Source organism: Aulonocara sp. 'chitande type north' Nkhata Bay, linkage group LG17 (assembly GCF_057382095.1).
Source record: "Aulonocara sp. 'chitande type north' Nkhata Bay isolate Kocher_YH1m ecotype deep benthic linkage group LG17, A_spYH_male_GT1.1, whole genome shotgun sequence".
Lineage (NCBI taxonomy): Eukaryota > Metazoa > Chordata > Actinopteri > Cichliformes > Cichlidae > Aulonocara > Aulonocara sp. 'chitande type north' Nkhata Bay.
In genome coordinates, this window is record NC_141360.1 from 5,828,801 (window position 1) to 5,856,629 (window position 27,829).

At 42.4% G+C, this 27,829-nt stretch overlaps 1 protein-coding gene across 4 annotated transcripts in view; it reads left to right on the forward strand.

The window, feature by feature from the left end:
- Positions 1-368: 368 nt before the first annotated feature.
- The window catches only part of arid2 (AT-rich interactive domain 2), a 40,761-nt gene continuing 13,300 nt past the window's right edge, over positions 369-27,829 (forward strand). Inside the window, exons 1-9 of one of the 4 annotated variants that reach the window (XM_086268378.1) lie at positions 369-523; positions 3,348-3,533; positions 3,657-3,750; positions 4,705-4,802; positions 18,901-19,034; positions 25,349-25,567; positions 25,903-25,970; positions 26,845-26,914; positions 27,026-27,276. In XM_086268378.1, coding sequence (XP_086124504.1) covers positions 3,442-3,533; positions 3,657-3,750; positions 4,705-4,802; positions 18,901-19,034; positions 25,349-25,567; positions 25,903-25,970; positions 26,845-26,914; positions 27,026-27,276 — 1,026 coding nt within the window. In that variant the 5' untranslated portion in view covers positions 369-523; positions 3,348-3,441. Of the gene's footprint in view, positions 542-1,373; positions 1,697-1,716; positions 2,018-3,347; positions 3,534-3,656; positions 3,751-4,704; positions 4,803-18,900; positions 19,035-25,348; positions 25,568-25,902; positions 25,971-26,844; positions 26,915-27,025; positions 27,277-27,829 lie in introns of those variants that run through there. The other 3 variants (XM_086268379.1, XM_086268377.1, XM_086268376.1) reach the window with 3 other exon arrangements.

Consider the following 27,829-nt stretch of genomic DNA (forward strand, 5'->3'; position numbering starts at 1 on the left):
CACTTTAATGTTACATATTATCACCAACTATGATACAATGTATCTGTGTCGCAGAGAATCATCCGACTCCAACGTCCTCCATAACGTCCTTTTATTTCCATCTTGGAGGGATTTTTGAAGTCATGTTCACAGTAAAGAGACAGGCCTGTTGTCTCATTGATTCACATACTAACACAAATACGCAACCTGATCAATAACCAAAATTAAAGTACTTATTTTCATTCTACAACCAACTTTTTAAATTACACTATTTCCATCTGCATTAGGATCAGTCTCCACCCCATGCAGCTCCCTCCCTTAATCTCCCAGCATGCATCCTGCTCCAACTGTAGCACTGTATCCAGTTTAAAATCTCTCAACTGATCCCTCATTATGTTCCTAAGGCAATGAGGGGACTCTTCACTACCCCTCCACACAATGCCTGTCTACCAGAAGATGGAGCCCTTTTCCACCAAACGGCTTCTCAACACTATGACTCCTGTGCGATAAGAGCTCCGGCAGAGGCCACAGGGTGGAGGGAAGTGTAAGGACGTTACATGCGGTTAGCATCCCACTGGGATCTTTTGTCTGCGTGCTTGCAGGCAGCTTGGGCTAACTGCCCCCATTTGCGCCATATGTCATGAGAGGCCTGACTGTCACATCACATGAGGACCTCTGTAGTGATGGCATAACTGATTGTGGAGCTTTCAAATGCAGCCACAGCACACTATCCATCGCTTCATTAATGTATTATAATGAATGGAGGAAAGACAGAGCTATGTTGTTCCCAAATGTGCGCTTTAGGGATATGAATTAATAATGGTGAATGTGATTTGTAGTATTTTTCTTTCACCTTAGTTGGTACATTTATGATTGTGGGAGGAAGGAAATGAGCTGGAGATTAGCTGATAAAACTTTTCTACTTATAAACAAGTATAAGGTGATTGACTTTCTTGAACCATGCAAGCATTTCAAGGTTCCTGTGATTTATCATACAACAGGCTAAGGATTTATTAGAACAAACAGCTAATCTTTAGAAGTAGTATTTATTCACTTGTTTAGTCCAAAAAAATTCCTCAAAAGTACTTCACTATAAGAATAAAGCCACTAACGCAGGCTCTGTTAAAATCTTAACTATTCTAAAAGAATAGTTCTAAAATTTGAACGCAGTATCCAACAATTCCACTCTTTATTAGTTGTTAATCAATTCCGCTGGTTTTCGTTTACTTATGACACTCAAATGCACAGAATAAACATTTTGGTGTTTGACAGTAAACTGTCACAGCATTTACGAACGTTTCTGCCCTAAATGTTAGCAGAGATCCATTTTACTGACAACGCGTAATAAACGACCATTTCGCTCTGCATTTACATTTGCCATCTCGGCAAAACCGGTCGGTGGTGGTAGCATTAACCCCAAAAATCCAAATATAATAAAAAACAATTTACTGACAATTTTCGACTGTTAAAATTAAGTTTTAAATGCTGTTTGGCTTAGCTACAACTGCTCTGTGATCGCACGCACGCACCACGGCTAGCCTGTAGCTACAAAACTTAGCACGCCCTTAACAGTGTTAGCCTTCTGTTAAGGCTAGAGATTGTTAGCCAAATCTCTTGAGAGTAATAAAAGGGTTTTAGCGGTTAATGAATGTAGGGAAAATATGCATCCTTGCTGCCTGTTTGTGAGCTTCTATGTAAGCAGCTGGCATACGGAGAGGTAACTTTGTTAGCAGTGATTACAGGGGATTGGAATCTGACAGGCTAAAGTAGGAAGCAGGCACCGCTACCGTCCAAAGAGTTCACGGAGGCAACAATTTCTTTCCAGAAAAAGCGCTTATTATCGAGTGGCAGTGGAAAAAGAGTAGAACTAGATTTCACGTCGGCGTAAAATATGACAGAGTAGCTGGCTTTGCGCGATTCCCTCAGAAAAGATTAGTGACGAATTTTGCTAACGCTCGCTAAAGCTAACGGGCTAGCGCCTAACCGACACGTTAGCCCAGAATTCGGTTGACGGGTGGGGAGTCCAAACAGACGCGAGGTGAGCTCCGCTGCGCCGCACATTGTTTGCAAAAAAAGAGCCCAATTTCGAAAACCACGCGCAGGGACATGCACTTTTCCACTGTCTAGTGTCAATTCCTCAAAATGGGGTCTGCTAACGTACGTCTCCGCCATTTTGTGACAGGTTTTTCATTGAGCAAAGGGGTACGTGTAATGGTTGAATGTAACCCCATCAAGAAGATATCCGCTTGGCAGTTGTAGGAAAAAGGGATCAGGAGTAATTTCCAACCATCCCGTGAGATAAAGTCGTTTTGAAGTGGTCAGCAAGGGACAGTGGCAGCTTACCAGAAAAAGAAAGAGAAAAAAGAAAGCAGCATGGCAGGAAAAAAAAAAACTTGAAGACTGTATTGAACATATGCAAACTACCCAAAACCTTAACTTTAAAGTTAGCAATTACAGTGTGCAGGGAAATTTTGCACCACCATAAATGCTACACAGTCACTGTGAACATATAAGATTTCCCTGATCTCTGCACCAGGATACTGTGCAATGTAAACATTTAGGTAATATCACCATTAAAAGGGAAATTGTTTACAGGATTTTAAAAAAAAAAAACATATATAAAGACTATTATTAATTTACTGATATTTTGATCGCTATATTCATTCATTTCTGAAGGAGATGAACAGTGTATCTTTACTTCTTATTCTACTGTAGAAAAGCATAATAAAAATATCTTGTCAGTTTATAAAGAGTTTCTGTAAAGGCTATTTTGAAATAATTTTACTGCATTTTTTTCCCTTTTATAAAAATATTCAGCGATTAATATGTTCTCGTATTTTATTGGTAAAATAAGGGTGCTCAATTAATTAGTATTATCCCCTCCCCCACGGGACATTTCCAAGTACCTCCTGACCCGTTTTCCACACGGAGGGAAGAGGGCAGACGGTCCCTAAAAAAGAAAACAGTCTCTATTGTTCCAGCGGTCGCTCGGTTCTGGACGGTGCAGTTCCTCTTTCGGGCATAGAGGTCGCTGCACGCATGGTAGGCCGGCCTCCGCGGCCTTCACATCTTTTTGTCTGAGAACTGGATCCCTCTGCCGCTCTACAGTGTGTGCGATAGCCTCGGAGCTGCGTCCGTAACACACTGTCAAACCACTCCAAACGAATACAACCGCGACCAAAAGCATTAATTCAACACCTTCTGCCATGGCGTTTCTAACCTGCCGGTAAATCGGTCGTATTTGCGACTGTTCGCTGGAACTTAGTACGGGCTTGAATCGGGCTTGCTTTCTGTGTGCATCAGTCTTTATTAGCGAGCTGCCGCTCTTCTTGCTATCAGCTATTTCTTTAACTTTTTTAAACACTCAGCTTGGCGAATGACTGAGCGCCGGCGGAGTATGGGATCCTTGGTGTCTTAAGAAGCGACTGAAGTGGGGTATAACCGTTTTTGCATGCAAAAACAATGGCAAATTCGACGGGGAAAAATCTACTAGATCAGCGAAGGAAAGGACAGGCTTTCCTGGACGAGCTGCGGCAATTTCACCAAAGCAGAGGGTGAGATTGGGGCGTCTTTATTTCCAAGAAATATAACTTTAAATCACCATTGCATGCAGCGGCGAGTTTGCCAGAAGTGTTATTTAAACAAATGTGGATTTATTTCTTGTGTTTTTCCAACAGATCGCCGTTCAAGAAGATTCCTATCGTGGGTGGGAAAGAGCTGGATCTGAATGCTCTCTATATCAGAGTCGTCTCTTTAGGTGGCTTTGCTAAGGTGAGTGCGAACTAAAAGTGTTATTTTCTCCACACTCTGCCTTCCGTGGACTTCCCGGTGGACCACTCCACAACTCCGTATGGGTAACACGGGACAAGTGTAAGCTTCCAGAACAGCGTTAGTGGGTCGGTGTTGGCCTTGTGCTAGTTTGCCATGTATCTCTATGTAATGTGGTGGCTTGTGTTGTTGTGTGTGGTTTGAATTGAGTGTACAACCGCTCCGAGTCAGAGTGCAGTTGGAGCGACTCAAAATTAGCGGGCACGTTTAACATCGATTATCGGCTCGGAGCCCGGCCTAGGAAAACACCGCTTAGGTCGCGGCGTCTCGCCCGGGGTTTTACCGGTAGTTTTCACCCGGGAGGGGGGGGGAAGCCTGAATTTTCTTTCTCGCCATAGCCATCTTTCTTCGGCTTCATGGCTGATGACAAAATGTAGGCCTCACAGGCCCATGCAGTGCATACAGTAAACGCTACCAAAAGCCCACTCCTAATTCAAACGGGTCGCCTCAAGCTAAAGCATTTGTTTACCGCCGGGGGCAGTTTGCTGGAGTTTAGCCCCGCTAGGTTTTAACGCCAAAAATGAGGAAAGTCAAGTTAGCTCGTTAGCTACAGTGCTAACTAGCCTGAACAGTAACGATAATGACCTAAAGGGAGTCAGGCAGTTGTACCTATTGTACTCAATTGTAAATAAGCACGGCTAATAAACACATGTGAGGCTAAACTTATAAAAATAATAATTTTATACTAAACACTCTGGTGTTTTTTCCCTCCTCCTAAAATATTTTAGAGCAGTTTCCAAAAGTTATTGATTAATGATTCTAGTGTTGCCTCATTTTTTTTTTTGCGGGGGGAACCTGTGGCAGACCAGATGGCTTGCTGTCGGTGTAACCGCTCTTTTTTTGTTTGTGGTTCGCCGGTGTTTTTCATCTCTTAACGAACTCATTTCTTCTTTTCAGGTATCTGACAAAAACCAATGGATTGAACTTGGAGAGGAGTTTAACTTTCCGAGGAGTTGTTCCAACGCTGCATTCGCTTTAAAACAGTACTACCTTCGGTAAGTGGCACGGAGCATGCAGCTCTTGTCCTCTCAGGTAGCATGTGGGAAGTGTTTACAAATGTAGAGATGGAGTCAGCATGCAGGATCCAGCCCTCTCTGCGCCTCTCTGCTGGGAACCTGCACTAGGACAACATTGTGTCAGGCAGCTTAAGTTTCTATTGTGTACTTTTGCTGTGGCAGGGCTAGATAAGAACACCAGTCTTAAATGTGAGGGCTGTCAAGTGTGGATCGTAGCGTTGTTTTTTTGTTTTTTTGTTTGTTTTTTTTGGAGCACGGTTTAAAGCAGGATTTTTGTATGTCAAACTGGTGAAAATGTTGTAGCCAGGAGAGGACATTTGGTTTTGATGCACCACTGAGCAGATATGTGGGCTCTGATGTGCATTTCACACAGCCCCCCTCCAAAACTCTTAACCCAAGTTATCTGTCATGATGAGAGTCTGCCTTCTCCAACAGCTGGCATTTGTGGTTTTGGTGCTGGCCTCTTTCGCTGTACTCCTTTCCTCATGCATGCAACGATTGTTCCCCTCGCCAGCACCTGCCTACGAGGGATCACACCTGCAGTGAAACACTTGTAATCCGCTCGTGGATATTTTGCAAGTTTCTATGTCAACAAGTTATCTGCTGATAGTTCACAGATTACCCACAGTTATGGATGCAGTTAGAATTGGTCAAAGTCTTAATACCTCCTTGGTTACAAAGTATTAACCTGCTACATATCAGTGTTAATGGCAGAATGCGTTACAAGACAGCTTTTCTCAAGCAAATGATCATGTGATTTGGTGCAATGGTCCACTAGGAAGCCCTGACCTCTGACAAGACAGCAGTTGGTCGTCTCTAGTCCTCCTCTTACTACAGTGCAAGTAGCTGCAGTGCAAAGTTGTTTGGTTTTCTGTGCTGGGATTTATGCAGATATCCTCACAGCCTAAGTAAAACTTAACAGACATAAGACTTTTTTTTCTTTTCTTTTTTTGCCTGTGTCTAACAGGTTTAGTATTAAACAGCTTTTGGATTTCTTTAAGTTTGCTTTGCGTGGACAATTTGAGCAATAAATGCAGCTGTTATTTTATGTCAAGACCACATTCATAAATACCAGATGCAAACTTGAGTCAGAAAATGATATAAATAAACGTTACGGCCATCTGAGACTCTTTCACCTGTCTCGCTGAGCTTAGTCACTGTAATTATTGCCTATAATATTGGGAAGGAAGATGAGACATAGAGGAAAGGAGGCCTCGCTTACAGCTGCTGCGCTCTTGTGTCACGAGAGCCTTCGGAGCTGCTTTCTAAAGTTTATCTGAGGTGGCTCGGTGTAGTGGATGTCAGAGGCAGCGGGCAGCGAGGGCTTGTCTTGCTTCAACTGCCGCTGATAATGAAGAGACTATTCTCTCTTCCCTGCATGCTGTCCCCCCCCCCCCTTTTACTTTTGCCTGGCAAAAAGTGGGTGAATGTTGTAAATGCTGTGGAGGAAATTTCTCTTTTGCTGTCTCGCGGGGGGTTCAGAGGTCATAGGCAGGTACACAGGGTTCAGATTCAGTGTCTGATTCAGTGTCTCTCTCTCTCTCAAGGACACTTGAGCTGGGTGGATGTTTGCTAATATCAGTTAACCTTGATTATCCAGTTGAATGACCAGCTGTAACCACTGACAGCCTGGCAGTTTGTGAGCAATGTTTGCTCCTTTAACTATTGTGAACACACAGGCAACAGTTTGTGTTTTATAAGTGATGATTAAGGGCATTGTCAGGTTGGGTGCAGTTTAGTTTGTTTTTTTGTTTTTTTTAAAGTCTGCTATCTTAAACAGGCCCATCTTAAAGTGTTCATTCCTTATTTATTTTATCCACTCTCTGAATTATTTTCCAAGAGTTCCCAGGTAGAAAAGTACAGCTCTGAAAACCTTCACCAGGATCGCACCGCCTGTTGCCCTGACTTCTTTTCTCTGAATGAATGGGACGATCACGATGTGGCCCCCCTCTCTGGTCAGCGCTTCCCACTCAGCGCAGAGTAATAAGCAGCGCTGAAGTTCAGTGCCAGCTCCCACTGCCATCTATTTGATATCTGAATGTCACTGTAATAAGTGAGCGACGCGTGCCAGAAACATTTTTCCAGCTCGTTTTCAACGTGTTGTGAGCGCTGCTTTGACATCAATCTTCACCAATGGCGCTGATTTCATTTCAACTTCAGGGGTGGACGGATTCGTGTCTGGATCAAAGCACCAGCTTCAGATCACTCTGACACTCTGAGGGCGCAGTCAAGACGCAGCTCTGTTTTTGGGCTCGTTTACTGGCAGTGTTGGGGCACGAGATACATATGTAAATAAGAGGTGCGACATTAAGAAAATCCCTGATCAGTCAGTCAGACATACAGAAGGATGTTGTCCAAGGGAGGGCGGTGAAGGAGAGTGTTAAATAATATATTGAATATGGCCAGGACTTGTACACAACATGAAAAAGTGTGAAAATTTAAAGGGATTTAAGGAGTTTGGGGAGATAATAGGACAGTCTGCTACATCACTGCAGCCAGTTTATACGTTTCCCCTCCAAATCTGTTCCTGTCAGCCTGCTACCTTTTTCCCCCTTCTATAATTTGACATATCTATATGTACTCTACCCTGAATTTTGCTGGATTGGCCTCCAGTTACTCAACACTGCTTCCACTTTTTCCCATGGCTGCAACGATTCAAGTGATTCTCAGTCAACACAATTTCACGTCTCCCACGGTTTTCTCTTCCATTAGTAGTTTCATATTATTTGGAAGTGGTTTGGAGCAAACTTTGAACCTTCACAACCTTGTTTTTTTTTTTTGTTGTTGTTCCCACTAATACACCATCATGCAGTTTGTTCGGGCAAACTCTGTAATTTGAGAGTGAATGAAGAGTGTTTTGAAATAGCTTTAGTCTTCGACTACTTTTTGTTCCCAAACTGAGGCGTGCTGTACCTAGAAACCAAGTCAGGTGACGGATACCCCGCTTTAACCTTTGTTTGCCCTCGCTGCTGCAACCCCATTGGGAGGAAATAGGGCCCTTGAGCCTGACATCAAGGAACATTCACTCCAGCTTCTGCAAAAGCTCAAATGGACAATTTATCAGTTGTTTTATTTTGTACTTATGGCTTATTCTGGCTTTCAGTAACACATTTAAACTGTTAAACGGGGAGAGTTTTCAGAAAGCCCCTTGTGTTATATTTACTTATCCAAATGCCTTCTTTCAAAATGCATTTATTTTGAAATCATAAGTCTGATTTGATGAGCACACGTGACAGTGATCTGTTGACATGTTCATTCATGAGTGTTTCAAATTGGATTCACCTTTTGACTCATGCTATGCTTATGAGTTTGCTTTTTTTTTTTTCCTTCAATACTGTGGTTAGACAAACAGAAACAGGTCTTTGTGTATACTGCTTGATGCTGAATCAGCCAACACTAAGCGATCTGTCTCCAGAGTTCAGCAGGGTGCTTCTTGTGCAGACCACTCTTTAAAAGCTAACAGCAACACGGAGAAGCAGGTGCAATCCCGCTCATGGGTTTATTCATTTCACTCAATAGTAGGATGTTTCACATCAAGTCCTCTTCTGTTAGCTGTGCATTTCTCAACCGTTTCTGCCTTGTGACCCTTCTTTTAGACCCTTACAATTAGAAGGTGGTACACTCATGTGAGCATGACATCACTGCTAGTGGATTATGATTAATGCAAATTTATGCTTATTTGAATCTATGTTCTTAGGAGAAAGTGTCAAATGAATAGAATCGTATCAGCCTTGGGGATCTTGTGTCCTGTCACTCTGTCTGTATAGTGAACCATGCTTTGCCCAAAGAGACCGAAACCTTTTGAAGTAACTGCAACTTTCAGGGATAACATCTGTTAATAGATCTACATTGCAATCGAAGAATGAAATATAGACATTGCTTTTGGTTTGGGATACTTTCACCGCTGCCCTGTTGGTGTTTTCAAACTAGATGTGACGAGTAGGAATGGATATGACTAAAACTCATTGGTTAATGGGTTGTCGGTCACACGTTTTCTGACTCTTAAAATTAGCAAAATTCACAACATGGACTTTATGTTCTGGTTAGTCTCCCCCCACCCTGGGGATCACCCCCTGGTGTTCACTGAAAGGATGTATGTCTAAGGCACTTGTACCTTGACTTTGATGTAGCTTTTGGGTCTGAAAAGCAATCTTTTGTACTGTCTATGGTGGCAGTCGGTTTAGATTGATGTGTTATTTATGGTAGGTTGCATTTGAGTGCATGTGCACTGCAACAGGAGACATGCATGCATTCTCAAATTAAATATGAAGTCACACCTGGGTTTTTTTTTTTTTTTTTTTTTTTGTTTGCTTTTATTTGTAGCCATGTATGGACTCTTCCTCTGCCATTGTAGCTTTGGTGAGCATGACACATGAACCAGTTCTCCACCTGCTGCAGGTTCTGGTTAGAATGGCTTTTCAGAGCTGGTGGAGCTGGAGTATGTCCGGTATAGGGCGAAATCCTCTTTTGGGGAAGCAGTTAATGGCTGATTCTGGTCTTAGAGTAATGGTTAATGGTAAAAACAAACGAGTTGATAAATGTCCAATAAATCAGCTGTTACACATTCTACACGGATCTTCCAGATAAAGTGTGGAATCACCGCTACCGACACATATCTGTGCAGTTCGTTAAACATCAGGTCTTTAGCTTTACACACGTGATATTGCTGTTTCTAGAAGGCAACAAACCAATGAAAACACAACATTGAACTATTGCCCAGCTTTTGGACTGCACACATATTTTTCTAGCAGGTGTTAATTTTCACACCGTTTTATCAGATTATGCCATGCACCGTGATGGCTGTTTGGTGCCACTGCTTCCTGTGCCATGCTGCACAGCCTCCTGTAAGTTCTCCTGAAACATCTGGATGAAGTGGCGTTTGATCTGGCTTGCATTAGCTCTCTTTGTATTCCTCCTGCTCCATCCTAGCTGCTGCTCAGGGTCGCCTAAATGAAGATGAGTTATCGAGAGAGGCATGTGGACCAGTGCTGCCTCCTGTGGTTTTATACGCATTAGTAGAAGATGTTGCACAATACAAGAGCAAACCTTCTATCACAGATAACATCTGAAGGCTCTTGGGACTTTTTTTTTTTTTTTTGGGTCTGTCTGTAATTTGACCTGCCCTCCAGCAGTGTTGGCCACCACTGATAGCCTAATCTCCTTCTCTCAGTTTCCTTGCTAACAGGCAGATGTATTTGGCAGAGCCACAACCAGACTTTGCCATTTTCTTAAGCTCTTTAGCAGAACTGCATGACTTAGCTTGCGGTTTGCTTTTAACTGGAGTTTATTCTCTGTATTTTAGTCAATCCCAAGTTAATAGCAACCCGTGTCTTAAAAGAGTAAACTCTAAAGAGTAAATCTCTAATGTTCTAGTGCTGGAAGACACCCATGATAAGATTATGTACATGCTATATAGACAATTAAAGCAAGCACTAGTGAGAAACACTTTATAAGCCCATACAAGTGTTATTGTTTTCATAGGCCTTCTCACGGGAGACTTTGACCTGGGGAGGCACAGGCATATCACTGATGGCTGCATTCAAATTGAGGGAAGGTGGCATCCAGGTTAACCGTCACATCTTACTGAAGTGAACTGAGCCCTCATTAATAGATGTGGCTTCAAAGTCGTGAGCAGTCAAAGCACCTTGTGCAGCGAAGATCTATAGACTGATGGTCTGAGTGAGGAGGGGTGGGGGAGGCAAATTACAAGAGAGCCAGAGCCAGTTGGCAACCTAAAGCTGAGCACGCTCCCAGTAAGCTGAAGTAGCACTGACTTCAATAATTGTTTTAGCATGTTGTGTTTTAGGAATGTGGGCCACTAGTCGACCATACAGGTAAACTGCATGTTGCTTGTCGGCCCCTAGAAGTATGAGTCAGTGTACAGCTTGAGTTAACCGATGATTCCAAAGTGTCACCTACAGATACCTGTCTGTCTGACCAAAGTCATTATTCTGCAGGCGTGCCTCCCAGATTAAGCTTTCCACAGCTTTGACACAAGTGATCAAAGCATCTACCAATAAGAGTGAAGGAAAATAATGATTGACATATTAGTAGGGTTGACCAGCCCACTCGCTGGTCCCACTTGCCCCGCGCTTGCTGTGTGGATCCCCCTTAAGTGTCTAAAAGGGTCTCATTGCTGCATTCGGGACCCGTGAAGGCAGATGGGATGTGATGAAGAAATGAAAGCAGATAACTTCAGAGCCAAACGAGAAAATGTGTCTGCTTTTGGGAAGGTTTTAATTTATTTATTTTAAATGACTCTTGTCGTTCTGATCGCGTTGGCCACACATAGTAAACACGTGTCATTGTGTTATGCACAGCCTAAAGTGCCACATGTATGAACTGCATTTAAAATACGACTGGTTTACTGAAGAATGTAATTAACTGTTTCAAATTACTCTTAAATGCACACACAATATTTGCACAGACTGTCTCTAACCTCATCCATTAGACTGTGCTCAGTTTGAACTGTTTTCTCACATTCAGACTAACCACTTAGGCAGATTTTTGTTTTCCCTCCAATTTTATCAGCCAGACAGTTAACAGCCTAGAAAATCCCTCAGTGTAATATTGCAGCTTTTACATTTATTATATAAACAAATGTCCTTAGTAATGAAATTATAAATACTTTTTGATTTCTTCTTGTCGGGGCAATAGTGGAACCCACAAAACCAATCACAGCTACAGTTTGGATGGATCACACTTTAGCATGTTCTGAATAGGGCTGCCACAAACGATTATTTTGATAGTCGACTAGTCACCGATTATTTTTGCGATTAGTCGACTAATCAGATCATGCATCCATTGAACGTAAAACGTACAGCTTATTGCACGAGCATGCATCTGCTCTTATATAACTATCATCACTACAGCTTTAAGTGTTTAAGGTATGTGCTAACTAAAAATAAAGACAAGATGATAGTTTATTAAATTTTAATGAAGTTTGCAGATTGTTTTGGAGAAGTTTAATAAACTCAGACGTCTGCTCCTTGCTATCTAAAATATAACAGGACACCTGAGTATATTCTCGAGCATCTCACACTTCTGATAATCAGCTGTCTGCTTGACCTTTATTCAGCTGTGTAAAAACTGTAACTTTAATCTCAGCCAAACCGATTTACTCAGGAACAAATAAAATACTGAAAAAAGCCAAACAATATCATTTTTAAGTTCTCTAAGTGACTTATATATATTTAACCTGAGTAGCGAAAGACGGGGTGGGTTTGAAAACGATTTGCCGGGAGTCCGGTGTTCTCACGGCTCTAGTGAGCCTGTAACTCCGGCTAGCTAACGAGCTAGTGGGTAACAGACGTCTCCGGAAACGTCGGAGCGCTTTTGAAAATATGTGGTGTCTTGATAAACTGAGCAGATGTTTGAAGTTTACACAGCTACATTCTCGTCTGAAAATATGTTAAATGTTTATTTTGTGACCCAGAAAGAATAATAAGAGTAACATTAAAACTAACTAACTGCCGCCATTGTTGGAAACTGAGCAGGGCCGCACTATGAATTCTGGGACACAGTTTCTTCTTCTTCGGGGTTTAACGGCAGCTGGCATCCTTGTACATGCAGTGCTGCCATCTTCAGTCCGTTATTACACTCTTAAATCCTACTACTTATTCCTGTGTCTTCTGGGATCTTACAAATCTTCAAACGACGTGTCGACTATTAAATTAGTTGTCGACGATTTTGATAGTCGACGTAATCGTGACTAGTCGACTAATCGTGGCAGCCCTAGTTCTGAATATACAGCCATACCAATGATTCATCCTACTATTTATAGTGTTACAAAATAACTGGTTTTAGACAAAATGTGTGAGTGGTCACCATCTCCATTTTCAAGGCAATGATGTGCCTGCGTGGTGAAAAGCTATCATCGCAAAGTCCGATGTAGCCGAGGCATCCTTTTCAGCGGAAAGGACCCTTTAACAGCTCATGTCAGGATTTTCCAAAAAAGATAGAGACACTCGGGTCACACTTTTCCTTGACGAGTTAGCGTTGGTTCCATTCAGCAGAGCACAGTGCCAATGTGGCGCTTTTCATTCTCAATGCCAAATTTTTATTAGTGGATTCTACAGGAGTGGCTTTGCATGACTCACAGTTCAAAATAATCTTTATATGTCTCATACTGGGCATCGTTACAGCTCCTCTGCTTTAGCTGCTCTGCTTTTAAGGCAGCTTTCTTCTGACTGTCCACCACTCGTAAACAAAGCAGTGCATGAAACGACTGTATGAGGATTTCTGTGCTTACTGACATTTTTCAGCGCCAAAAGGAGAAAAAGTGTGCCGATATCAATACTTGAAATTTTGGCAATTTTTTTTAAGGTGTCTCCACCCTTTTTATATACGCTATATGCATGTTAGAAAGTGAGGAAAAGATTAGTCTTCTTTAAGCAACTTTGCATCATCATGAGTCAGTTGACATGCATGCTCTGTACTGGCTTTAAGTTGAACAAATGGTTAGTGCTGTCAGTGATCCCGCTCTCAGTTGGCTCAGTGACCTCCATAATCGCTCCCGTGATTATTGACAAAGTAAACCACCCTCAGCCTGCGCTGGGCAGCCAACTCCATTAAACCCCAGCAAACATTTCTCTGCAGAAACTTTCACTTTGTGTGTGTTTGTAATCTCAGCGTCCTCGTCCAGCAGGGGGCAGTCCACTCTCATACACTGACACGCACTGGGGGCATTTGGGTAGTTGAGAGTAACTGAAGACTAGAGTGCCCAATCCCTGATCCAGATGTCCGTAAATAACGCCGCGCTAATGACAGTAGCTGTCTGCGCCGGGGTCTGCTCATCACTGCTCGCGCTTTGCGAGTTTCCCCCATGCGGGCGTGCTCAGCCCATTTATTTTGGAGGGAAAATAGGCGCTCTGTGACAACAACAAAAAAAACATGCACACACTTCCCTAAACGGTTGTAGTAATATTGAGGCAAGCCACGGCGGTTTGTGCTGCCTGGTGGTCGCGTGCTACTGAAGCTGCAAGGGACTGATGTTTCTCTCAAAATGCGCGCATGAGGGTGGGGAAAAAGGGGAAGTGAAGGCACAAGCATCTGCAGCCCATTCCTCTCCCCTCTTCCCATGCCCCCCCCCCCCCCCCCTTTTTTTTTTTTTTTCTTTTTTCCTTTCTTCATGCTTGTACTCAGACAGCGGTTGATGACGCTGCAGTCGGGAGTAGGCCCTATCGCTCTCCTGCTCTTCCTCCCTCACTCACTTTCTGTCTCTCTCTGCAAATGAAGGCTGAGTGTATTTATAGTCCAGCGTGTCACCCGGCAGCCAGCGAACGGGGGATTACCTCGGCCACGATGAACTAGCAGAGCCTAATTCAGAAACAGCACTCGCTCGGTGACTCACAGCCACACAAGCTGGGCTTGCCACACTGGTAATACTAAGGTATTTTACTGTGTGTGTGTGTGTGTGTGTGGTGTTTGTGCACATTTTTACGAGGTATTTATGATATGTAAAAAAGTCTGAATCTGCAGTCACATGCTCATTCGGAACGTTTTTTCTTTTCCATGCAAGTTGAGTGAGAAGTTCCCAAGAATGAGAGGGAATTTGCTTTTGGCTTGCAGCTGCTTCTACCATAGATTTTTAGCAGGTAAAAGTGAGGAAAATGTGTATGTAGCTCATTCATTTGAAATCAAAGTTGCCTAACAACCGGCAGTTCAGGTGCATGGAAAGTGCGGCATTTAAAATTTAAGAAAGCATGCAAAGCCCCCCTTTATGACTGTGAGAGGTGTGCATGTTATGCAAAGACGGTACTTTCTTTTTGTGTGCTTATTTCCATTGTATGTCATTCTTTACTTAAGACTTCAGAGCCCATAAAAGGATGTTTAGCTCCTTTCATTCCCTGCTTTGTTTCTGCAGTTCTAGTGATTGCAGGGCAGTTTAGGAGTGAACATGAACTCTTGCATTTTTGTGGGGTGGGGGAGAAATCTGGTGTGTTTATTGTGTTGCCTTTTCCTTTGGCGAGCTGGAAGCTAGTTGAGTATTTGCATGATTCGGTGCCAGGGTGATAAGTCACACAGTAAGGAGCTTGACTTCACATTTTAAAGAACCGGTTTGAGGGCCGCAGTTGAGGCCGTGCTGGCCTGTTTGTGATGCTGGTGTTGCAGACATTTGCTTTTAGCTGCCACACTCAGGGAACAAACAAACTCTGTCCTAATTTTACGTTAGAGGAAATACTGCCTATATCACCTTGTTATGCAATGAGATAAAGTCAGATCACTCAAAGGTAAATGGGTAGTAGGCTGCACACCCTTGAGAGAGTTTAATTGCAATGGGGCGTTTCCTTTTGATGACACAAAGCACTCCTCATAATAACACCAGCAGGTAATGCTGTAACATAACATAGTTTTAATAAAGTAAAGCAGTAAAGTGACCCCAAAGGCCTCAGGGCATTTTTGCGTACAGGTCGCATTCATTACGGAAATTTTAGTTGTTTGTTTTGTTTTTTTATGTTTTCCTTTTACTTGTATTGCTTTGAGTTTAATTTGAGCACATTATTTATATAATTTTTTGTTGTTTCCAGTGAAAGCAGGTGTTGATCTTACTTCCATCGTCTCATTCTTCAACTCTGCTTGTAATTTGAAGTGTGTTACATTAATTGACATATTTCCCTTAGTTACTTCACTCTAGTATCTCCCAAATAGTTTATTGTAACACATTTCCCACAGAGACGTCCAGAGTCGGTCACATCAACGTTTTCTCATCCTAGTAGGAGACCCAGTGACACTCAACCCATGCATTTTTAGTTCTTCAGCTGGACCAGCTGTGAATCGTCTGTCTGCAACATGCATAACAGAAGCAAGGAGAGTCTGCAGAAACGATGTGGGCATTCCTCAAAGAGACTCTGCTTTAGCTCTAGATTAACTGAATCTGACACACTGCCCTAAATCCCCTCCACCTGCTAGACTTATTAGCCTAAATAAATCACAAAAATGGACATAAAAGCATTCATCTGTAAATTAAAGTAACAGGAAATGTTAAGAATATGTTTTGCTGACAGGACACAGACTGAAATGCTGGGATGATTGCTGAGTAGCTTACTGATGTGACTACAAGGTGTAATGTTAGTTACAGTACATTAGCTTTAAGCATTTATCTTACGTTAGCCATTGTAAACACAGGGGGTCACGGCTGACTTCACAGCAGGAATGTCAACAAAATGCTAAAGTGTGTTTAAGGATGACATGAGAATAATGTTAATACAAACTGAAACTCATTCACCTTGAGTTCTGTGAGATCTTTTAGGTGCTTTACTAAATTTTAAGCATTTTCTCATGTGGTCTGAAAAGGATGATTGCATCATTTGGATGTTATCATTTGAGAATCAGTTATCAGCCAGTGGTTATCCGCTGCAAACGCAAAGTGCTTCCGTACCCGACTCTCTTTGTATCAGCCAGTCTGTTCAGATCCGTGTCGGCAGCCACACTAGTTGCTGTCTTCCTCGTGTAGTTTCTCCTATGCTTGTGGGTTCTTCTTCTTCCAATCAGTGGCTTTTTGCAGTGAGAGATTACTGTGGATGCGGTCGGCTGTATCGTCTAGTAGCTGTGTCTTTAAGGATGGTAGTACTTCAGTGTTGGCACTTTACAGTATAAACCTACTCCAACGCAACTATGAGAAGTAACTACAAACAGTGTTATTTTCTTTCATTCCTTTTAGTTTTACTGTTTGTTTGTTCGTTGTTTTTTTTTATCGGGCATAGTTGCACATGTTTAGCACTATCTGAAAATTCAAGAGTGGACTTTTCACCATGCAAGAGTGTGTGATTATCACAGAGCATTATTTGTGTTGGGGTTTTTCTTTCCTTTTTTTATTATATAAACAAATCATTGCCAGTTGTGCTCTTTCCATCTTTGCCATCACGGCTGCTCTTTTGTTTTGTGGCTTCTTCTCGCCGAGCTATTTAAAGCCATATCACTGAAGGAAATGTGTGTATGAAGAAAAGTTATTTGTTGTTTTTGTTCTCCGACTCAGAGATCCGGATTTAGAAAAAGCTGAAATTGAAAACGGTCTTTGCGTTGCCTCTGTTTCCTAAAGCTTTAGAGCTGGGATGTCAGACTGATTTTACACTGTGGCACACATCGGACCCTCTTTGATCTTATGCGGGCTGGACCAGCGTAAGCTCTCCTTTCTGTCACTGTAAAGAAGTTTAGCGACACATTTAATCCCTCGGGTATTTTTAAATATCAGAAAAAGAAGTAGAAAATGATACCTCTGCTTTTCGACATGATAAAGAAATTATGCTTTGGGCTTAAAGTGTAAGAAATAAATGTGTAACATTATTGAAAAAGTTCTGTTAGCTCATTGCACAGACTGTCCTGTAATAAAAAAAATAGCAAGATTACTACTGTAGTAGTAGTAGTAGTAATCTTTTACTACTGTAAAAGTCATACATTTCTATAGTGGATACTGAAAAAACAGGAACTTTCTGTTAGGGCTGCTCAATTAATCGAATTTTAATCACGATTACGATCTGGGCTTTCAACGATCATTAAAAATGACTGAGCCGATTATTAGCCCCTCCCTCATTTATCCGCGACACCTTAAAGGCCGGTCCGTGAAAATATTGTCGGGCGCAAAAAAGGTTGGAGACCGCTGATTAAGAGGACCCGAGGGAAGCCCGGAAAGCTAAACAGAAGTTATTTGGAGAGGAGAGTGACTGCCGCTGGTTGAAAAGCGAGGTAAAAAAAACTTCAGTGGTGTTGCACACTATTTTATATTATTTTTTAAAGTCATTGTTAACCCTTTAAAGCCGGTCAGAGCAGCACGCTCCGTGTTGTGTAACTATTTTTAAATCCCTGTAGAACCGGAACTGTGTAAGCTAGCGCAATAATTTGTTTTGCATATGAAACCGGAGGAGTTGTACTTACATCTGATGCCATCAGCTTGTCCTCGGTCACGGTTTCCTTCCACATAAAGCTTTGCAAAAACTGCATAAAAAGCTCTTGCAGGAACAAAAACACAATATTCCAGAAACACGCTTTGCCGTTCCTATCAGCTGTTCGTAACACTTCCCACAGTGAAACAGACGTCAGCGGGAACTGTCGCATGTCTGCCATTTCCTGGCCGAAACCGGAAGTGACGTCATTTTCGCGGAAATTGTAGTTTTTTACTTGTAGGCCTTAAAAGCCTATACTGGTCATGTTTGACCTTTCTGAATAGTTGCTGGGATGCTTAGAACTCAAATTGCACTGCTGGAAATAGTTTATTTTGATGCACATGCTGTTTTCTTTGCAAATTTGCATCATAGGATTGTTTTTTCGTTTTTCCTGCAGTATATAAAAATTGCTGTATCTCCAAAATAAAACTATGAAGACACTCAAAATAAATTTCCTGTTGTTGTAGTAAACTTTTTTTTGCAACTTTTTTGTATTTAAAGTTTTGAGGGATAAACCTCTTAAATTTCTCCAAGTAGAAATACATGTAAAAAACAAAAACGATTTTCAATTTTTTTGTAGTTTATTGCACTTTTTTGCAATTAATGTAGTTACTATGGACTTAATGCATACATATTATTAAAATATGGGCTATAACAGTTGCATAGCAAATTGAAATGCTCCCACAAACGGCACTACAACATGTAAAAAAAATAATATAAGCTCTGGCGGACTTGGTTCTATAGTAGGTCTTAAAGGGTTAAATAAATATCGTCAAATAATCGCGATCTCAATTTCAGTGAAAATAATCGTGATTATCATTTTTGCCATAATCGAGCAGCCCTACTTTCTGTCATTTAATTGTTGCATTACGCATTCACTTTGTAGCATGAATGGGTGGAGGCCTTTGTCAGCAGGAAAAGAAGTATAACTTATGAAGATGCAGTTAAGAGTAATAAAGTTCTCCTTCACATTTTCTAAAGCAGTCCAGTTAATCTGAAATTTTGTTTGCCCTCATTCTTAGAACAGCTTCAGCCAACAACTAACTTAAAACTCTAAAACATCGACTTCAGCCCTTCTGTGCTCTCAAAAATCTGCCCGTGTGCATTAAAAAAAAAACAACCTTGCACCTTGAAAAGGAAGTAGCTCAGATGTTTGCTTATCCTGTTTTCCCTCTCTCTCTCTTCCCGCCGCACAGATACTTGGAGAAGTATGAGAAAGTCCACCACTTTGGCGAGGATGACGAGGAAGCGCAGCCAGGGAATCCCAAAGCCTCTCTTCCAATCGGTGCAATTCCCAACTCTTATAACTACCAGCAACACATTGTATCAGGTAAAGTCCTGTCTGTGATCACTGTGTTTCTCTGTCACGTCTGTGTCACGTACAGGTGTCCAGTTTCTGCTTGCATACGTTTTCTTTCTCACTTGTTCATTTCTCTGAAGTTCATCCCATCTGTGTCTCGGTCTCTCTCTGCCCTTTGGCTAACTCAAGCACTCAGTCCTCACACAGGCATGATTGCAGCAGCGCATCACTTCATCAGCGCTGGGTGTGTGCAACAAATGCAGAGCTGATCAGCCCTCAGGTTAAGCATATGCACAGAAATACGACTCTGCCATTTGTTTCTAGGATTTTTGTTTTCATCACTTGAATTTATTGTGACGAATCGGAGAGCTTTGTCTCCGATAGTGTTAGATGACACACTGTGGTGTGTTACAAATTCATGTGAGCTTTTCATGTTCTGGCATCAAGCAGGCTTCATTTGCTCGTTCTGCTGTGGAGGTTAGAAACACTAATGAGCTCATGTGATACAGCCTTTTGTAAAAGGTCTAATTGTAATTTTCTAGTTTTAAACGTCTGAGCCTTTAAGCATGCGTAGGGCATCCTTATGTGTGTTTCTCGGCAGGCAGCTCTCCCTTCATCCACAGCCTTTGTGCTTTACACAGATGCCAGATCCACCTGCTAAGATGCAGGGTTTTTGTTTAGACTGGGTCTGTTAAGGCTCAACTATACCTCAAGTCCACCAGGATCCACTTGGGTCCGTCTGATGTAGAATTACAGTGATCGCCAGACTTAACGCAGATGACCTCGTGCCTGGTTGTTTTCCTGACTGTGGATAATTTACATTATAGTTCAACTACCCATGGCAGCAGACTTTGAATGGTAGGAATGACTGCTCAGCCATTGAATAACCAGGTGTCGACGACTGCATATAATCAAGACTTTATACTCTCTGCAGTCCAAATACTACACAGGAAAACCCCCTCAGTCCTGATTCTCCTGGCAGGGTTTGCTGTAGTATATTACAGGATTTCAAACACACTGTGTTGTCTCTTTACTGCTACGTGTAGTTATTCAGTGAAGGTCTATTCTTTGCTAGGAAAAGCCAGACATTGGTGTCAGCCCAGTTCACCCCACACATAGACTTTGCTTGGCTTGGCTGCACAGGTGCGTGAACTGTTCTTAACGAGTGTATTTGGTGACTTATGTAGTTTTTGGTCCAATTGAGAGAACGGACCGGCTCGCCTGCCAGGCTGCTCTTGAGGCGTAGCTCAGTCTCAGTCTTTCAGTTACTTCTTCAGACAGTTGGCGTCTGCCTTGTTAACCTCTATCTGCAAACCTAATGACATCTACCAGCCGGTCACTGTTGATCTGTGATGGCTAATCAATTTGTTGCTGAGAAAGATGGCACGATGAGAGGCTCAAAGACTCTAAAATATGAGTGTTTTTTTTTCCTTTAGAGGTTGACTAGCGATCTAAGCATGATTGGTCTGTGTACGAGTAAAACCAAAGAGACCAATTTGCGTTATTTTAGCAGAAATCTGCATTTTGGTCTTGTGTCAGGATAACTAAAGTAAACGACCTGTGGGATAGTCGAGCCTCTCTGCTGTTGGTCCAATTCACGACTCTGCTTTATTGTACTTTTCATTTAATCCCTTTTGTTACACAGTGACTCATTTAATTCAGATTTCACCTTGCTAAGTGCTGCTGTGTTTGAGCTGAGCCTGCGAAGCATGCAGTGATTTGTCTGTGCCTTTTTCATTTTCTTGGAAGTTGCTTACACACACCTAAGCGTTGACTAATTATTTTTCAAAGCCAGGCATGCAGCCACTTTCTTTACAAAAAGCAGCCCCTGAAGAGTCACATTATATTTCACACAAAATGTTTCTGCGTATGCATCCAAGGCTGGCCTCTTGTCTGTTTTGTCAGGCGGCGCTCACACACACACACAGTGTGAGATATCCATTAGCCTCACAACGTTGTAGAGCTGACCGCTGGGCTGCTCTCAGAGGTAATTGACTGTCCTGACAACAGTTATTGATGAAGGGAAGAGGGAAGCACTTGTTGGTTTTCCCTTTGCCTCACTTTAGATTAGAGTCTCCAGCCTTTCAGTCGCAGGCTCTTTCCTTGCTGCCCGCTGAGCTAATTGACTCCAAAACACGACCATGGAGGGGCAGAAAACACGACAAATGGTGGTGAACTTAACTGCGGCTTGTAAGGTTTTTTTTTCTTTTTTCCCCCCCTTCCACCTTCATTCACTAGCCAAAGAACAGTTACTCCCCCATAATACTTGTTGTACAACACTTTTATTCCTGCTTTTTTTCCCCTAAAGCTTGTGATTGTAAGTATTATGTCGTATTGAGCGGTGATGATTCACTAATTCTGTGCTTGTAATACTCAAACGCTCTTGCATGCCCTTGGCTCAAACCATTAATTTTAAATCAGTTGTAATCTGTATGATGGAAGGAGAGCTCATGATGACAAAGTGTAACAGTTCTGCGTAGCTTTACGGCGACTTTTATTTTCGACGCCCACACTTTTTATGCTTGTGGTTCTCTCAGCGTGTTGTTTTCACCATTAAAGGTCGAAACAGCAGCTGTACATTCACCTAACTTTAAGCAGCACACAAAGATGGTATTAACCTGACCACCACAGAGTTAGAGCTGCAACCACCAATTTCATCATGGCTTCATTGTTGGCTTAATTTCTCAGGTTTTGCCTATAAATACATTAGCACTTAACTTACAAATGAATTGGAAAATATTTTCATCGACACATTTGACAAGTTGTATATTTAAGAAGAAAATAGATTACAGAAGATTAATGAGTTCATCAGTTTGTTGCTCTGCTAATTGCAGCATTAAACAGCCCATGCGGTGATTTCCATGTCAGTCATGTCTGTTTGAGGGACTAAAGATGACAGGCATCCGGTATTCATTTGCTCGGTGCGCACAGAGATTTCTCCATATTCTCTTAAATCTTTTGATGGTATTTGCTGTAGATGATGAGATGATCAAAGGCTTTGCAATTTTATGTTAAGGAACACAAGTGTTCTACAATTTATAGACAGTTTTTTGCAGATGAGTGGAACTCTGGGTCTCTAAGATGCTCTTTTTATACCCAGGCATGTTGCTAACTTGCTGCCAGTTAATCTAAATAGTTGCAAAATCTTTGTCCAGCTGCGTCTTTTTTGGATATCTTAGTTTTCTAGCCTTTTGTTGCTGCCTTAGAATTCTTTTTATCCCCATTAAATGGTAAAACATCTGTTTAAACATGTTTTCTTAGTTCTATTGTGAAAACATTTATGGGTTTATGAGCTTTTTAAGTCATTTAATTGGTTTTATTTAAATTTTTTTACATCGTTCCAACATTTTCAGAATTGGGTTTAAAGAAGCTATATGAAAATAAAGTTTTGAGCCTAAAAAGAACAGTAAAAAACGTAGAGCCTGTAAAAGTACCGTCTGTTGCCCAAATGCAAACTATGAGCTCTGTTTCCACAGACTAGGGGGCTCATGATTAAAGGGCTCTGCTTTTAGAAACTTTAGGAATCACAAGTAAGTTTTAAGTGTGAGAACTATGTGCTCTATTAGGATAATATGGAACTATGAGGCCTTTTTAAGGTGGCATGAATGTTTGCCGCCATGCACCAAACTCTTTGGTTTGACGTCTGGCCCTCAACGTTTTGAGAATCATCTTCGCAAAACTTGAAGTTGAGACTTTTGACAGGTTGCTAGCATGCTTGTAGGCTTGGCACATGGTCATCTTGGCTATATTATTTAAGAGTCGTAGCGATAAATGTTAAATGTGCATTTCTTTACCTTCTTTTATGAGCTGATTTAGAATTTTTGTTTTTATTTAAACATTTTGACGCTGGTTGTAAACTCCAACATTTGAAATCACGCCATCTTTGAACATTTAACTGCTGTAAAACTGATTTAACACAACAGATTCTGATTAGACGCTGCCTTCTGATTCGCTGCTAGGCCAGTAACAATTAACAAGGCTGCTATTGGCTGGTGTTTGCAATGTGTGGCTGATTTATCAGCTGCCAGTTTCCATCATGGCAGCAAAGCTTCGGCACAAGTGGGATGGCCCTCGTGTTATCATTGCAACACTTACTGAAGCTACCATAAAATTGTTTATGAAGACTGATATTAGCGTCCCATTGGTGTGATCATGAAACCCCTTACATACATACTTGATGGCAAGAAGGTATCTTTTATTCACAGTGACACTGATGTGTCTGCAGTGAGCGGATACTGGCTGATTTTTGTGCACTGCCTCTGGTAGATCTTTGAGAAATGAAGCCCATTTGTACCACAGGCCCTGAATTTAAATATAACTATACTGCATAGTGAGCGGTAATTATTTGACAGCTTTTCTGGAAACCTCTCACCGAGCCTCTCTTTACGCTGTTGTCTCTGAGGCGCGCGACAACTGTTAATTCATTCCTGCTCATAAAGCCTGCACCCGTCAGACGAGCCGATGTCTATCAGTCCTCTGCGCCTCTGTTCGGCGGCCGGCTCGCTGCAGGTGCTGGAGGACAAGCTCAGGCAGGCAGCTTCTGAATAGAGCCGTAGCTGCTATAATGGCAGCTCAGCTGAATTACATTTGGCTTCACAAACCTTTTCAGCATGGAAATCAGATTCACTCAGCAGGACTCCCCCCTCTCTCTCTGTTATGATTGGTTTCCAGAGGCAGCAGTCTACAAAGACCCTGCACCACAGTGAAATAGCCACTGTTTGGGGGAGGGAAATGACACCTATGCACACAAAATGATGGATGGCAGAAAATCCGGCAGTAGCACAGGGAGGAATCTCAGGTCTTTGCTTACAAAATGATTGCACCTCCACACCGGAGAGCTTCTCAGTAATAATAGTGAAATCGGGCCTTGTTTTTCCCACACAGCTAGCAGTTGGGATTACAAGTCTTTTGATTATAAAACCTTCATCATGGAGGCTGACTGATTCACATTCAGATGCAATTAAAAGTTAAAGGGTGTTCATAAGTCGAGACCAGACACATCAGACTAATCTGAGCTAAAAACAACTTCGTGCCCATTTCGTTTGCTGAAACTTCAGTTAAAGGAAATGGAAACAGGGGCTGAACTTGCTGAAAGTGTGCAGGCAAATGTAGTCCTCTGAGGGACCGGCTGAAGGCCGCCGCCTTCTCACTGCTCAGATTTACATGATGTTGTCATTACTTTGAAAACACTCATACAATGTGCTGTCCTGCTTCATTGTTGATCATTTAAAATCAAATAAAACTCCAAACCAACTGCAGAGTCACTGATGGCTGTTGACAGGAGGCCCATGATGAACCTTACCTGACTTTAAACCTCCTAATTAACACTTTGGCTTCTTTCACACTTGTCACCCGCTCGTGTCGTGACTACCACCGCATCTTCTTTTATGTCACAAGTGACATTACTTCACAGCGTCGCAGCTATATCAGAAGCTGATCTCATACTTGAACTCTGAAAAATGTCACGACACAGTCTGAACTTACCCTTTTGTAAAAATGTAGCACGCAGCGTTAGTTTTTGTCAGCCATGTTCTCCATCCACCCATCCGTCATCTTAACTGCTTGTCAAAGTCAGGGTCGTGAGCTTGACAGATTGCCAGTCACTATTTATCTTAACATGGCTGTCTTTGGACGGCAGGGGGAGGGTGTCATACAGGCTCCACACTGTGAGGCCACAGTGCTCACCGCTTCACTGCTGTGTGACCTGCACTGCTCACATCAGCACACAGACTTTGTACCACAAAGCTGGCGAGTTCAGTGTAGGTGTTGAGCGCTTGTTCCCACTCTCTCCTGGAAGGGTTCAGGGCTACAGAGCACGTGTAAAAATGACTACAGCGAATAAGGCAGCTAAAGCTCCTCAGTGAGGTGAAGGCCTAGCTCCTGCCATAAGACTTTGACAGAGTAATTCATGCTTTTATTACCTCTTGGCATTCTTCATATGTTGGCTCTGATCGCTCGTTATTTTGTCGCCTGGCTGCACTAAATTGCAGCAGCTCGTGTTTTGACGGGGAGAAACGGCCGGATCACATCACACCTACGCTGGTCTCCTCACTCCGACTTCCAATCAGTTTCACGATCCAGGATCTGTTAAGTAAGGTGGTGACACCTTAAAGAGCAAACAGCCTTATTTACTTTAGATGATTTTTTAGTGTGTTTATTGTGACTCTGTGACTGTTATGTATAAAATATGTTTTGTATAACCTGTACAGCACTTGTATAACCTCAACTGAGTTTGTTTGCTTGAGGTTGCTATAGAAAGCAGGTATGTGACATTTCTCCCACCTCACTGATATTTAATTCTCCTTTTTTTTTTTTTTTTTTTTTTTTTCCCCCCCCCCCTTCAGACTATCTCCGCCAAAGCTATGGACTGTCTACGGACTTCGTTCCACCATGTGACTACAACAAACTGGTGCTGTCTCTCCTTTCGGGCCTACCCAATGAAGTGGACTTTGCCGTTAACGTTTGCACGCTGCTTTCCAACGAGAGCAAGCACGCCATGCAGCTGGACAAGGACCCCAAACTGGTCACGTTGCTTCTGGCACACGCCGGCGTCTTCGATGACTGTACGTTCCTCAGCTCTTCACATACTGAACAGTAGCATTATAACATTTAGATAAAAAGACTGAGGTTGTTTACCTTGGTTTAGTAAAAAAGCATTTTCATTTTAATTGTGCTTCCCTAAAGAGGAGCAATTATTCTGTGGGCATGAATCTCCAAATATTTTCCCAGTTTGCCGCCTCCCCTCTCTCACCTCTTTGTTCTAGGATCAAAGGTTCTGTCTTCTTAGCAACCCCTAAATATAATTTGTCAAAGGGGAATTGAAGAAGAAGGGAAAAGAGAGAGATAATACCATGCTAAGCCCAGGCGCTCCCTCTAACATCCCTCTGTGTCTTTGCAGCGCTAGGCAGCTTCTCTGGGGTGTTTGGGATGGACTGGAAGGAGAAAACCTCCCGAGACTTCGTCAGGGTAAGTTCTACATTTTAAATTTATTTTTTACAAAAAGTCTAATGTTCTCCGACCTTTTCCTGCTAAATGTGCGCTGCTTATACTGAGAAGCCACAGAGCACGTGTGACTTTGTACAGTGTGAAGATTGGCAGGAATCCAGCACTTAATCCTGACAAAGGGATTTCTCTGAGGCATCTTTAAGACAGAATGGAGGTCAAATGACTTTGATCTCAGTCGATTTAAGAGGCATGCATAAAAGTCGAGTCAGGACAGACAAATAATGCACTGTAGGATTTAATTTTGCCTCAGTCATACAGGCTTTACTTTGGCTCCAAGTCACGAGGTCACAGTGAGGTCAAAGATACTTTGTATCCTGTTGGAAGGCTGACCTCAAATCAACAATACATCTACAGGTTGTTCTGAATTTACTGAAGACTTGTTTTTATTTATTTTGAAACTGTACAGTCTTATGCAAAAGTCTTGAGCCAGGCTGTTTTTGTAATATTTCAATCATGCACAAGACTGGCAGCAGGTCTTGTGTCAGATTACAGCTTCACGGTGAGCTGATCTGATCTATGCCACTGACAATGTTTACTAGCATAAATCATGAGAGCTGTATGGTCATTTTTCTTTCTTGCACTTTTATAAAGTTCAAGTTTGTTTTGCAACCACAGAGGTCACCCTCTTTTTAAAGTTGTTCCTTAAGTAAGTCTAACTGACTTACTCATACCCCAGCTTCGTTTTTTTTATGCTCACACTGTGGTAGCTGCAGATTTATTAGGGCTGTTCGAGGCAGTCTGACCATCCCAAAAACCCACTGCTGCTGAATTTGGATCCAGCTGAATTATTAGCTGAATTTGGAGCGCACAACTAAGAGCTTCTATTTGTTCACAGTTCTGGAAAGAGGTGGTGGAGGACGCTGAAGTCAGGGAGCTGATCTGGGACAAGAACAACCCAGCACAAGGTAAATGCACACTTATACAGTACACATGTCCCTCCTTTGAGCACCCCTCCCATTCATACACTATGTGCTTATACCCTCACCCGCTGTAAGTTGTTCCTGTTCTCTCTGCAGATGGTACGTCGTGCGCGGAGCGCTGGCAGAGCCTCTTCCACCCTCCGCGGACCGCGGGCATCAGCGACATGGAGGCCCAGCGGGTGCTGCAGATTGCCGTCATCCTGCGTAACCTCTCCTTCGAGGAGGCCAACGTCAAGCTGCTGGCGGCCAACCGAACGTGCCTGCGCTTCCTTTTGCTCTGCGCCCACTGTAACCTCATCTCACTCCGACAGCTCGGACTGGACACTTTGGGCAACGTGGCTGCCGAGGTAGGTGTGGGTTTGTGATGGTACAATGTGCTAAAAATAGCTTCACATGGAGGTACCCTTTCCCGTGTTAGGGATATGTGTCAGATCAGTGAAGTAGTTAAGCTGAACAAGAAATGAAGGAAATTTGCTTTCAAATGTAGGTCACTGTGACACACAGAGTTGTCATTTCTTACCCAAAATACTTCAGTGGAGCTTGAGAACAGCAAGTTGAGTTGATGTTAGTGTGATGGCGTCCTTCAGTGCAGTTCATGTGTTAGCTAAACCCCTCCCCTCTGCAGCGATTGTCCAGTCATAACAGCAGCATCTGTGGCCAGCAGATCTGTGGAGCTGTGGGTTTCGCCTCATTGAAGTGGCACATGTTAGGCTGTAGTAAAAGCAGTGCTCTATATTTGATTTGTGTAGGTGTTGTTGGGTTTTTTTCCCCCTTGTAGCCTTACCAAAACACAGCAGCAAAAATATATAGACTCAGTTCAATCTGCAATTTCTCTCTTAAGCTGCCAGTGTGGCATGCAAGAAATGACAGCGTGACGGGTGTATCCGACATTAGTTAGCC